A 14,041-nucleotide genomic window follows, 5' to 3' on the forward strand; every position below is an offset into this window, starting at 1 on the left:
TTTTGGTTAAAGTTCTGGTTAAATAAAAGGCTGCTATGGCCAATTTATACTCCAAACTCCGGTGTGGTCTATTTATTGGGAATGGGGAAAGGTAAAATGGTATTGATACAGGTATGGGTAGGAGAAACTTACGGAAGGGGTAATTACCGAATGCATAGGTCAAGTGATACAAGGCTGCAATGTTTTTTTTTCAAAGGCTATATTTCCTAATTGTTACTCGCTACAATGAATTTATTCACAACCTCTTCACAGCCTGGCTCTGTGCACTTGTACTACAGTGATAGCCCGGCTGCATGTGTTTTTTCATAGGACAAATGTTCTAATCTTAGTTGGGTGCAATTGTGTTTTTTTTTATATCACTCAAACACGTCAAAATACAAAAATCATTAAATTAAGTCACTGAGAATTTCACCACCGCTGTGTGTCAAATCTGACCCACACCCATAGGACACAAACTCACCAGATTATATTGCCCCCCCCCCCATTCTCATGAGTGGGCAAATATGCTTAAAGAGGAAGTAAACCCTTCCAAACGACTTTGACCTACAGGTAAGCCTAGATTAAGGCTTACCTGTAGGTCCAAGCAATATCTCCTAAACCTATATGGTTTAGGAGATATTTGCCCGAAAATGGGCACCGCTGTCTACGGCGCATGCGCCGTAGACAGCGGCGCGCAGGCGCACTAAACGCGGCAAGTCCAAGAATAAATCTGCCTAATTTGTCGACTCCCGTGCGCATGCGCGGGAGTGACGTCATCGCGGCTTCGCCGAATGACAGCGGCGGAGCTGCGAGACGCGACTCCCGTGCGCATGCGCGGGAGTGACGTCATCGTGGCTTCGCCGCTGTCATTCGGCGGAGCTGCGAGACGCCACCAGCAAGATGGATGAGGCGGACTACAGGGGACAGCGGCGACTTCGCTGGCTCCTGTGTCAGGTAAGTGACACATAATGAGCTACTATGCCATGCATAGTAGTCCATTATGCTTTACCTTTGCAGGGAAAAAAAGAGGAAGTAAACCCATCAGGGTTTACTTCCTCTTTAATAATCAGTGTTGTTGTTCTCCTTAGTCAACAATTCCACTTCTCCACCCCTCTTGCAGTATGAATTCTCATCACTGGGTATATAGAAAAAAAAAAAGAAAGGCAGGACTCCACTAGTGTAATATTGTCAACACTTGATTATTTATTTAAACGGTTTACTCACATGGTTAACATCTTGCATCAGGCATTGTACAGTGTGTTCATAAATTAACAAGATATAGCGGTCCCTTCTTGTCTCTCCAACTCCACACTGGCTATCGGCCATTACAGGGAGATGCCACACGCTCTCACAATGTCGAATGCGTCACCTCTGGTTGCTGTACAGTCACGTCCGACGCGTTTCGTCACTCCCGACTTCGTCGCAACCTGGCTTATCAATACTCCGCTTCCAACATTTTTTTTTATAGGCTGTCCATGTGCACTACAGTGATGTCCCTGTGCATGTGTACTATATTGATGACCAGCTGCATGTGTGTTTTTTTCAAAATCTTTCATCTTTACAGGCTGTCCCTGTCCAAATGAGCTACAGCAATAATTGCATGTGTTTTATTTTTATTTTTACAGGAGTGTGGGGTTTACATGCCCGTCACTAGTAATACAGCACTTAATTACCCAGGGTATTAACCCTTTCAATGGAAACCAATACAAACAAGAGAGTATAAATGCTTTCATCCGTATCAATAAATATAGTAGCTCCCAAAGCTCGACCCACATGGCGTGCTCATTAAAGAGTCTTCAGAGAATGGGTCACACCACAGGCTGTACCATGGCTCTGGACCTGGAAAGCATTCTTGGTGGCTAACTAACACGGTACACAGATTTCGGAAAGTGCCAATGTTACCGGCCTCAAAATGTGAATTAGGAGAGCCGATGATTGTAGACGCGATGAGATAAGGTGATCAGCTTGGCGTGGACTGCAAAGAATCACACAAACAGCATGAGATATGACCACTGACTTTATGGCTGGAAGTAGTTTAATTTTTACATAACAATACATCTTTTACATTTTTATAATCACATGTTTATAGCCATTAACAATATATATAATACCGATTTTGACTAAAGTATTTTAAAACGTAGTTATAACAATGAACATTACTATATTTTAATAACATATATATCCCTATTATTCAGTGTTATAGATAATTATCTTTATCTCTCTGGTACACTTTAAGTGTGCAATAATCATACTAGCAATGCATTGCTTTAATACAAATATTATCATGGTAGTACTCTTTTTTAACCACTAGATGGTGCACATTGCATGTCTGTATGATGCAATGCATAAGCTTTACATACAATAGTTTTTTTTCTTAATACTAACAGAAAACATGTGCTTCTATAAATCTATGCAATTTCCAATAAATCAGGTTTAAATATACCTATTTAGAAAGGTTTAGTGTTTATCATACACATTTGTTTTGACTAATGCAGTATTTTCATGTTCTTATGCACTTTTCACTTGTTTCTCACACATGCTGTTCTAAACTTCTAATTACAGCAAAACTATAGCATAAAATCTGCTGAGACTTTTTCTGCATCTGCTCAAGATGTTTAGGAATCTTTCTATCACAGGTTAATACAGATTAGGAACAATTTAGAGTACATACCTACAAAGAATCACACAAACAGCATGAGATATGACCACTGACTTTATGGCTGGAAGTAGTTTAATTTCCAGTCACATGGTGTGTGGCCTTATATAGACTCTGTTTGTGTACCTTCTCTGCCATCTACTGGTTATTAATAGAATAGAAGGGAGATGTTTAGAAATATAAAAAAAAAATGAATATGTACTTTGCTTTGGGGTGTCTGTTTTGTGACCATATAAACCCCAGTCCGTCACACCAAGAGCAAAGCCCATTGGCCAAAGGTCACTTTCCAGGCAGGTCCCACAATCTCTGGTCTCAATGGGGTCTGAAACAGTTTACAAATTAGGACATGGTGATCAGGATCGCTGCATGAAGAAGAACTTCAAATCAAATCTTGATTGAAGAAAAACAATAATCTCAGAAAACATCAAAATAGTTCAACTTTTCTTAATAAAGAAAAAAATGCCTAGCCTCCTTGGACACTAGCAAAAAAAAACAAAAACAAAGCATTCTGGGAATGGGAAGGGTTACACCTGGCTGGCCAATGGCATTTTTCTTTCCCAGGGTTTGAATCCCCCTGTAGGTGGCAGGATAACCCACTTGTCTATGACTATCTGAATGCTGTGTCTTTTAATGAATGAGAACAAAAATAAAATATTCTATTATTCTAATGTTGTGTGAAATCAGTGGAGTGTACTTCCCTCACCTTGAATATAGCATTGTATTGTTCCTTCCTCTTCAGATACGGGAAATCTTCTCCTCTGCCATCATCATCTGTGTATCTTGTATACGGGGCCAATATGACCAACGCCGTCACCTACGCTGACCTGAAATTTGAGGATATTGTGATGAAGGAGAACGATTACAGAGGTAATAGGATGTATTTATCATTTCTTATTAACTCACATTAGATGATCCTCCTCTACATTTGTGGCTCAGGAGTTTTATACACGTGTATGAATGTGCTGGAAGAGTAGAGTGTAAGCTCCTCTGGTACAGAGACTGATGTGACTGGCTAAGTGAGCTCTGTACAGCACTTCGGTATATGTCAGAGCTATATAAATGTATAATAATAATAGTGTGTGACTGTGGGGGAGGGGACATTAGAGTGTAAGCTCCTCTGTACAGAGACTAATGTGACTGTGGGGGGGGGGGGGCATTAGAGTGTAAGCTCCTCTGTACAGAAACTGATGTGATGTGGGGAGAGGGGACATTAGAGTGTAAGCTCCTCTGTACAGACTGATGTGACTGTGGGGGGGAGGGGATATTAGAGTGTAAGCTCCTCTGTACAGAGACTGATGTGACTGTGGGGGGAGGGGACATTAGAGTGTAAGCTCCTCTGTACAGAGACTGATGTGACTGTGGGGGGAGGGGACATTAGAGTGTAAGCTCCTCTGTACAGAGACTGATGTGACTGTGGGGGGGAGGGGACATTAGAGTGTAAGCTCCTCTGTACAGACTGATGTGACTGTGGGGGGAGGGGACATTAGAGTGTAAGCTCTTCTGGTACAGAGACTGATGTGACTGTGGGGGGAGGGGACATTAGAGTGTAAGCTCCTCTGTACAGAGACTGATGTGACTGTGGGGGGAGGAGACATTAGAGTGTAAGCTCTTCTGGTACAGAAACTGATGTGACTGTGGGGGGAGGGGACATTAGAGTGTAAGCTCCTCTGTACAGAGACTGATGTGACTGTGGGGGGAGGGGACATTAGAGTGTAAGCTCTTCTGGTACAGAAACTGATGTGACTGTAGGGGGAGGGGACATTAGAGTGTAAGCTCCTCTGTACAGAGACTGATGTGACTGTGGGGGGAGGGGACATTAGAGTGTAAGCTCCTCTGTACAGAGACTGATGTGACTGTGGGGGGGGGGGGACATTAGTGTGTAAGCTCCTCTGTACAGAGACTGATGTGACTGTGGGGGGAGGGGACATTAGAGTGTAAGCTCCTCTGTACAGAGACTGATGTGACTGTGGGGGGAGGGGACATTAGAGTGTAAGCTCCTCTGTACAGAGACTGATGTGACTGTGGGGGGAGGGGACATTAGAGTGTAAGCTCCTCTGTACAGAGACTGATGTGACTGTGGGGGGGGGGGGCATTAGAGTGTAAGCTCTTCTGTACAGAGACTGATGTGACGGTGTGGGAGGGGACATTAGAGTGTAAGCTCCTCTGTACAGACTGATGTGACTGTGGGGGGAGGGGACATTAGAGTGTAAGCTCCTCTGTACAGAGACTGATGTGACTGTGGGGGGAGGGGACAGAGTGTAAGCTCCTCTGTACAGACTGATGTGACTGTGGGGGAGGGGACATTAGAGTGTAAGCTCCTCTGTACAGAGACTGATGTGACTGTGGGGGGAGGGGACATTAGAGTGTAAGCTCATCTGGTACAGAGACTGATGTGACTGTCGGGGGGGGACATTAGAGTGTCAATTTTAGTTTATTCGAAAATCATACAAACATTTATTTTATTAATAAAAAAAAACAACAACTAAAGAAAGACAAGCGTGCTTACATCAGCAAGTAAAGAAAAACATTTCCTGACAAGGTAACATAGAAAAACATATTTTAATGACAACAAAAAAGAGACCTCATGTCAGGACCTACCCCGGGATAACCCTTGAAAGATGCTGTACAGACCGCCGTATCCTCTTCATTGATTGGGCCGGATTGGGGAGGGATGTTGGTGGTGATCCCACCCCCTCCCCAAACACTCCCCTCTCTGTGCTCCCCTCCCCCCTCCCCTCTTTACTCTTTCTTCTTTTCCCCTCTCCCTTTTCCTCTCTCCTCTCTTCTCCTTTCTCTTCTCTCTTTATCTTTTATCTTACTCGAAACAAGCCTTACAAGTGGATCCCGACCTAGGCGTTGGAAACCTCTCCCATTCCTCGCTAATGTGATGGTACTTACAGAAGATATACTGAATACTCTTATGTGAAGGCTCCCATCCCCCCTTAATGAGAAATATACTTTAGCACGTTGCGTCTATGTATATGACTGTATGGTGAGCTCACGTGGAGACAACATAGGTTGGTTCCTGCTATTCTGAACCCTGAACTCCATGTATTTTTCTAGATGGAACCATGTACCTTCATCTTGGTTATATGGTACATAGTACTACCTGTATTATCTATGAAAGATTTCAATAAAAACTTTTGTGGAAAAAAAGAGACCTCAACTTAAACAAAATCATTTTGAGATTTATTCACCATTAACCCCTCCCCCCACATCATTCACCCCAACTTCCACATCTTTCACCACGACTTCCATGTCATTCACCTTGCATTCTGCACCAGCCACTCTCATTCCCTCCTCCCCCCATCATTCAATCCATCCCTCACTCCACCCCTCGGTGTTCGCTGACCTCCAGCCGCACTTCGGCCATGCCGAGGAGGAGGGGGTTGGCACCACCATACATCTTTTTACTCACGGAGCCTTGATTGGAGCTTCAAGCCACTTCAGACATCCAGGTTATCAGGTTCCATGCGGTCAAGCTCTAAGCTCCATCTCCACCTCCATCAGTCCCTTGGTCGCTATCTGCGTGCTCGGCTCCACTCAGACCTGCTCCTCCTGACTCCGCTTGCTTCCACAACTGCCCACAAGCTCTCGGGCACTCCCGAGATCTCACGGGAGTTCGTATGCGACTCTCGCCCATTCTCCGCCGCCGTCCAGTGCTCCTGGCAGGCAGAAACTGAACACCCGCATCCAGGCAAGCCAGCCAGCCGTACATCGCACCACGACAGGTATCTCCACACTTCTCCACTACTGCGTCAATTAATCAGGCAGTGAACATGGAACAGACCGGGAAACCTGGAGGGTATATTGGGAGGGGAAGCATAGAGCTAGGAGAGAGACACACCTGTACTCATTCCTCACATCTCACTCCTCACACACCTCCATCACCATCCGGTCACGCTCCCCTCACCACCATACATTCTGGTCCAACACCCTCCACTGCCTTCATTACACTAGGAGAAACAATAGGTGCAGACACAGACTTAATAACCACACTTTCTGACACTGACTGGGAGACCGCGGACTGGGGGGACACTGACACCACAGAGGGCATCACAGACACTGACGGGACAGAGACACTAGGATTCCCTGGTACAACATCTGCTAACCCAGACTCTTCTCTATCAAGCCGGAATAATTCCCCCACTAGCTCTGGCTTATTGTGCAAAGCCTCAGGGCACCGGCTATAAGGGCAACCAACCTTATCACATAGGTTACATTTAAGAATGTTACAGTCCCTTGCCAGATGCCCCAGTTCCTGACACAAAGAGCACTTCTGTTCTGGACATTTAGAGGAGAAATGTCCCTTGACTCCACATTTATGGCACACCTTAGGTTGACCAGGGTAGAAGATGGTAATCCTATCTATACCAATAAAGGCAGAGGAGGGCAAATGCTTGACCACATTCCCACGCCCTCTCAACCTCATTGACACTGACCACCTACCCATCCAGATTCCTCTATCATCGACAATCTTTTTTAGCGGGCACAGAATTTCACCAAACCTCCTCAATCAAACCCATAAATCCTCAGGGTGGTGGGGGTATAGACTCATTCCTTGTAAGGATAGTCACATTTTTAATCAAGGGCTGTTGTGAGACAACTTTAGGGACAAGCCCCTTCCAGTCCAGCTGGCCCCCATATACATGCTCAAATCGCTCCTAAAATAAAAATGATAAATCATATTCATAGGAATCAGCCAGACTGATAAGAGAATAAATATCCTCCATCTTAAATCCCATGGCTAGGATCTTATCCACAACCACCCTCCTTATAGGTGGAATACTTCCTCCTTCCCACCTGAGCTGTACCACGTTCCTGTGTTTAATAAAAGAAGGTGCGTTAGGTGAAAGTTGCACAACTGGCTTCCTTCCACCACCAGCAGCATGACTTTGTCCCAACACAGCCTTAGCATAATTCCTAACTGGGACAGATGAAACATTAACTGGCTGCATAGGAATATTAACTGGCTGCATAGGAACCTCTGAAATATGGTTTGGTAAATTACCCACCACTTGATCCTCCTTCCTCTCCTCCAGCACAACAGTCCCACTCACCACAGTCCCAGAAGTACCACAGTGACCAGCAGTCCCGTCATCAATTAAAGTCTTCTGTTTAGAAAAAACACCAGCTGTTTCAGCATTCATATGGGCCTCCTGCTCTGAAGTTTCAATGTTCATGCAACATTCCTGCTCTGCACTGTTAGTGTCCAAGTGGGACTCCTCGCAGCCAGCAGAAACTTCTCTGTCTGGATACATGCCATCTCATCCTGCATTCCCTGCAGATTGCAAGGATCTGTTGGCAGGTGCAATCTCAGTAAAGACCTCCACACACTGAGAGAGATTTTCAGCAAGCACTCCTTTACCATGATCCTCATTTGACGAGTCGGTGCCACTCAAGGGAGATTCCATTTCTGTAATGGCCTGCCGCAATCCGCCATTTTCCTCAACCTCCTCCTGAGATGACCCAGGCTGCTGGGGATGGAGTAGGGCAGATACTGACTCAGGTGCAACATATCCTAAAACAGGGGTAGAACTGGGGCTACCATGTAAAGCCACTTCCATTACCCCTATCCATACTGTCGCCGTTGCTCTGGCATCCACCCTCTTGCTGGTACTGGCACAGGCACTTTCTTTCATCTGTTGGAATCTCTCCTCATTCTCGCACTTTTCTCTGAACACATCGCTGCTTTCCTTCAGAGAGGCGACCAACTTCTCCTGTTTTTTCAATGCCTCCTGCAGAGACTTCAGCTTGGGGACTTCCCTCTTACAGACTTAGTATGCAGAGATTTCTTTTTCCTGAGATCTTCTTTCATGACAGGAAGTTTCTGTTCCACCTTAGCAATGCGGCAAAGTCTGTTCACCACTTTATCCTGGAAGACTGGTAAGGACTCCCTCTTGCATAGGGAAAGGCCCAGGATCCATTGCAGCTTGAGCATGGAGTAGGCCTCAGTGCCTCTGGAAAGCCTCCACCTTCACCCCCCACCCACTGCATGGTGGTTGGGGGAGAAGCCTGCAGGAGAGGCCCAGAGTTGATGTTTCCTCCAACTGAGACCAAAGCAGAGTGAGCCAACAGCACCTTTGCAAAACAGCACTACCCATGGAGAAGCTCTTCTGGTGCAGAGACTGATGAGACTGGCACGGTGAGCTCTGTACAGCACTGCAGCATATGTCAGAGCTATATAAATGTATAATAATGATGATGTGTGTCTGGGACTAATGCTAAATATTTCTCTTCTATCATAGAAGACGAGGACAATGGTAGTGACCATGGGGACATTATGTACGAGAATGTGGACACTATGACTCCACCCAGATTTAGAGATCTCCCGGATCCATCTGATAATCCGGCGAATAAAAGAGAACCTCAGCTCCTATCAAGTAAGACATGATGTTACATTTCTATTATGATACTCACTAGGAAGATTTAGTAAATAAGACCTAATTTCCTGCCAGGAATAAAAACTGCTGAAAAAAAAATCCACAAGAAATAAAGACTAGTGATAGATACATTTTACATTTTGCATAAGAAGAATACTATAACATATTCCTCTCCATCCTTCCCAGGATCTGAAAAGTCTCTCATCTTCTTTACTATCCTATTTGGTCTTCTGCTTATTGCTACCACCGTCGGAATGTCAGTGAAATGTAAGTTTTTACTTTTAGCTATATGCCATTTTAATGGGGGTTTCACACTTTACAGTTTTGCTGTTCCATATTGTCATTATCCGTTTCCCTATAAAGAGTTTTATATAATCTGCAGTTCTGAAAAATGTTTTAAGCACTCTTGGTGTGCTTGCTAAATTTAAAGGACAAGCCACTATGAGAGTGTATTGTTTTAAATTTGTCTGATAGACATCAAAGGCAGGCACTCATCATCATCCAGGACCCCTCATGACAAAAGGTCTAGAAGGGCTTAGAATAGCCATTCTCAACAAGGGTTCAGTGGGACCGTAGAGTTTCTCCAAAGGTTGCTATGGGTTGCTTGAACATTCATAGTTTCATAGTTAGTAAGGTTGAATAAAGACACCAGTCCATCCAGTTCAACCTGAGTGAGTGTCCACAACTGTCCCTATCCCTGTACATTACACACTCACATTGGTCCCTACCCTCAAGGAGCCCACAATCCTAGGTCCCCATTCATATACTAGGGCCAATATTGGACAGAAGCCAATTAACCTACCTGCATGTCTTTGGATTGTGGGAGGAAACCGGAGTACCCGGAGGAAACCCACGCAGGCACAGGGAGAACATGCAAACTCCAGGCAGGTAGTGTCGTGGTTGGGATTTGAACCAGCGACCCTTCTTACTGCTAGGTGAGAGTGCTAACCACTACACCACTGTGCTGCCCAGGCCTGATTGACCTTCTATTATATGGCACCTACATGGTTCCCAGGTCAACTCCACTTGGAAGAGCCATCTGAATGAACCCAAAGATCTCTTTAGCTGTCTACAAGGGGGGCATTCTTCCTACAAGCCACCATTGTAAGGGGCATTTTTCCCATTGACCCCCAATAAATAGATTTTTTGCAGGGATTTCTTGAGGGCTGAAAATTATTTAAAGGGTTCCTCTGGGGTAAAAAGGTTGAGAAAGCCTAACTTAGACTCCTCCTACAACACACATCCAGCCATTCTCAAACTTTCCTTTTTCTGGGTCCACCGGACCTGAGACATCATTCAGTGTTCTTCAAGCTGCTGCAATGTGTGGTTTGGAGAAGTTCTTCCAGAAGGATCTTCTGCTCATCCTATCCCCTTGTAGCACTTTGTCCCATTTTCACAGCTGCTGTGGATTCTGCGTTAGCATGGCCAACAGTGAACCTCCCTGTCCTGTTTGACTATGCTGTTCAGTAGAAGATGAATAGATAAGTAGGTGTGATTGATAGCCCTTGTCTCTGGCAACGCCATCACCACTAATCCTGGGAAACGGAGAGTGTCAGCCCAACACTGTCTGCAAGACATACACAGGTACGGTTATGATGTCAGTGTAACACTGACCCCCGAAGGAGCTGCTGGTTTTTTTGGGCTTACCGTTACCCTCTTGACCTCGTCTCCCTCTAGGGTTTCCCGTGGTAGATGGCCCAAAGTAATGTAGAAACTGACACACTGAATCTTCTTTTGGGTTATTTATTAGAAAGATAACACAGTCTCTCAATTGAGGGTAGAGAGTTAGGAAGAAAGTTCAGGTACTTTTTGGACTCCAGGAATAGAAAGTATTTTATAGAAAAAATCCAGTGAAAAACCATTTCACAGCTGTATTGTATTGTCACAACCCCCCGGATAGACCTCCTCTCACTAGGCCTAGCAAAAAAGCAGTCTTTGCCACAGACTTGGATGTAGAACTCTTAAGGGAAGTCTCTGCCACAGACTTAAGTGTAACTGAGGGATGTAGACAAATTTAAAGAGCTATCATATGGTACCAGTATCTCTCAGCCGGTCCGGCGATGCCATATGAGTGTAGATCCATGTAGTGTCCTTCAACTGAGCCTCCAAGCTCCTTCAGAGAAGCCAGCCTTGTGCATGGCCTTCTCCTGAAGAGTCCTGCCCTGGATGCTTCTCCAGCTACTGGGCCTCTCCTTAGACAAGACGGCACCGGACCACCCTCGAATCCTTAGGCCCCAATATCCATTCAGGCCTGTCCCTGCAGTTGTTTCAACTCGGGCTTTCCAGCCCAGAGGGTTGGAATTGCATGGATCCGCACCCCAGACCAGGAGGGCCATGAGGGCTGGTCAGGAGGACCAGGACCAAACAGACAGAAAATATCTTCTGGACCGGAACCCCAAAACACATGATATCAGTACCTTAAATACCATCTCCTAGAATGGCATGTCATGTGTGAGCAATATAGAATTTAGTGACAATTGACTGTTGAGTCCATGGAATATTTTATATTTTGCCACAAGTTGCGGGAATTTAACAAACTTTTTTTTTGCACAAAGTTGTCACTAAATGATATATTGTTCACATATGCTATGGGCATATGTGAAATGACACCCCAAAATACATTCTGCTGCTTCTCCTGAGTACAGGGATACCACATGTGTGGGACTTTTTGGGAGCCTAGCCACGTACGGGGCCCCGAAAACCAAGCACCGCCTTCAGGCTTTCTAAGGGCGTAAATTTTTGATTTCACTTCTCACTACCTATTACAGTTTTGAAGGCCATAAAATGCCAAGATGGCACAAAACCCCCCCAAATGACCCCATTTTGGAAAGTAGACACCAAAAGCTATTTGCTGAGGGCCATGTTGAGACCATTGAATATTTATTTTTTTTGTCCCAAGGGATTGAATAATGACAAAAAAAAAAAAAAAAAAAAATTTTACAAAAAGTTGTCACTAAATTCTATATTGCTCACACATGCCATGGTTATATGTGGAATTGCACCCCAAAATATATTCCGCTACTTCTCCCGAGTATGGGGATACCACATGTGTGGGACTTTTTGGGAGTCTAGTCGCGCACGGCACCCCGAAAACCAATCACCACCTTCAGGATTTCTAAGGGTGGAAATTTTTGATTTAACTTCTCACTACCTATCACAGTTTCGAAGGCCATAAAATGCCAAAATAGCACAAAACCCCCCAAAATGACCCATTTTGGAAAGTAGACACCCCAAGCTATTTACTGAGAGGCATGTTGAGTCCATGGAATATTTTATATTTTGCCACAAGTTGCGGGAATATTACAAACTTTTTTTTTTTTTACACAAAGTTGTCACTAAATAATATATTGCTCACACATGCTATGGGCATAAGTCAAATTACACCCCAAAATAAATTCTGCTGCTTCTCCCGAGTACGGGGATACCACATGTGGGGGACTTTTTGGGAGCCTAGCTACGTACGGGACCCCGAAAACCAAGCACCGCCTTCCGGATTTAAATATAAAATGCTACCAAAAAAACTGTTAGCAATCGCAGGGATTAGGCCTGACTCTGCGATCGCTGCAGTTATGTGTTTAGTGTTTTGTAAGTGACAGCGATCGATCGATACTACACTTGGGTGGGCTGGGCAGAGGGGCAAAATGCAGGTGCTAGCAGGTATCTGGGCTGATCCCGCTAACAATGCGTTTTTTTGGAACCCTGAACTGCTGGGGACGCTAGTATAGATCTGATCAGATCAGATATTGATCTGTTCAGATTGTATACCACTACGGGAGGTTTATGCTTTGCGTGTGGGTGTTAGCGGTACTGGCACTAACCTAGCGCTGCCTGGGGCGACGCAGACCCTGACCCTAAAACCTAATTGATATCACCCGCCGGGTGATCAGGGGGTTAAACCTTTATTGGGTAATAAATGGTGGGTGCCCTGATGCTATAAAAAGCAAACTAACCAGATACACCCGTAACACTTATACGGTGATCACTGGTGAAAGGGTTAACTAGGGGCAATCAGGGGGTTCAAATTTTTATTAGGTAGTATATGGGGGTCCCTGGCACTATATAAAAACCTGACGGGGAACCTAAATAACTCACTGGCTAACCAGCGTCACCAGTGACACTTATACTGTGATCGCTGGTGAAAGGGTTAACTAGGGGGGGTTAAAACCATTATTGGGTAGTATATGAGGGTAGCTAACGCTATAAAACCCTGGCGGTGAACCTAAAAAAATAACTAGCTACCTAGCAACAATAGCGACACTAATGCAGCGATCAGAAAAATGATCGCTTAGTGACAGTGGCAAAAGGGGGTGAAAGGGTTAATTAGGGGCAATCAGGGGGTTAAAACCATTATTGGGTAGTATATCGGGGTACCTAGCGATATAAAAACCTGGCGGTGAACCTAAAAAAATAACTAGCTACCTAGCGACAGTAGCGACACTGATGCAGCGATCAGAAAAATGATCGCTTAGTGACACTGTCAAAAGGGGGTGAAAGGGTTAACTCTAGGGGCAATCAGGGGGTTAAATCTTTATTGGGGGGGTGATAGGGGGCTACCCTGTACCTAACACTAACTGCCCTGACAGTTTTAACTGTTACAACTGACACTGAATGCAGTGATCAGTAAAGAAATGATCAATGCAATCAGTGACACTGTGACTGGGGGGGGGATCGGGGGGGGGGGTTTGTGTACCTATGTGTCAATGTAGTGTTTTGGTGCACTTACATTTAGTCTTCTCCTCGTAGTCCAGTCAAAAAGACCGCCCCGAGGAGAATGACATCACTTCCTCCTTCCTGTGTAAACAATACACAGGGGAGGAAGCTCGTCATTGGCTAGGAGCGATCCAGAGGGGGTAGCCAGAAACCAACGGTCATCCCCTCATCCCGGATCGCTCCTGGAGGGAACCGGACTGCCGTATCCAGCGGGAGGGGGTCCGATCGGACCCTCCACCCGCTGGAAGGCAGGCACGTACATGTACGTGCTTGTGCCTGCCTGTGCCATTGTGATGATGTACAATGGCAATAC

General features: G+C 45.1%; 1 protein-coding gene across 1 annotated transcript in view; it reads left to right on the forward strand.

The window, feature by feature from the left end:
* Positions 1 to 3,374: 3,374 nt before the first annotated feature.
* Positions 3,375 to 14,041, forward strand: part of LOC143956857 (uncharacterized) — a 77,405-nt gene continuing 66,738 nt past the window's right edge. The window contains exons 1-3 of the mRNA XM_077467024.1: positions 3,375 to 3,502; positions 8,884 to 9,018; positions 9,205 to 9,285. Coding sequence (XP_077323150.1) covers positions 3,433 to 3,502; positions 8,884 to 9,018; positions 9,205 to 9,285 — 286 coding nt within the window. The 5' untranslated portion in view covers positions 3,375 to 3,432. The remainder of the gene's footprint in view (positions 3,503 to 8,883; positions 9,019 to 9,204; positions 9,286 to 14,041) is intronic.

Source organism: Lithobates pipiens, unplaced genomic scaffold (assembly GCF_037356315.1).
Source record: "Lithobates pipiens isolate NorthernLeopardFrog02 unplaced genomic scaffold, aLitPip1_a1.2 Scaffold_44, whole genome shotgun sequence".
Lineage (NCBI taxonomy): Eukaryota > Metazoa > Chordata > Amphibia > Anura > Ranidae > Lithobates > Lithobates pipiens.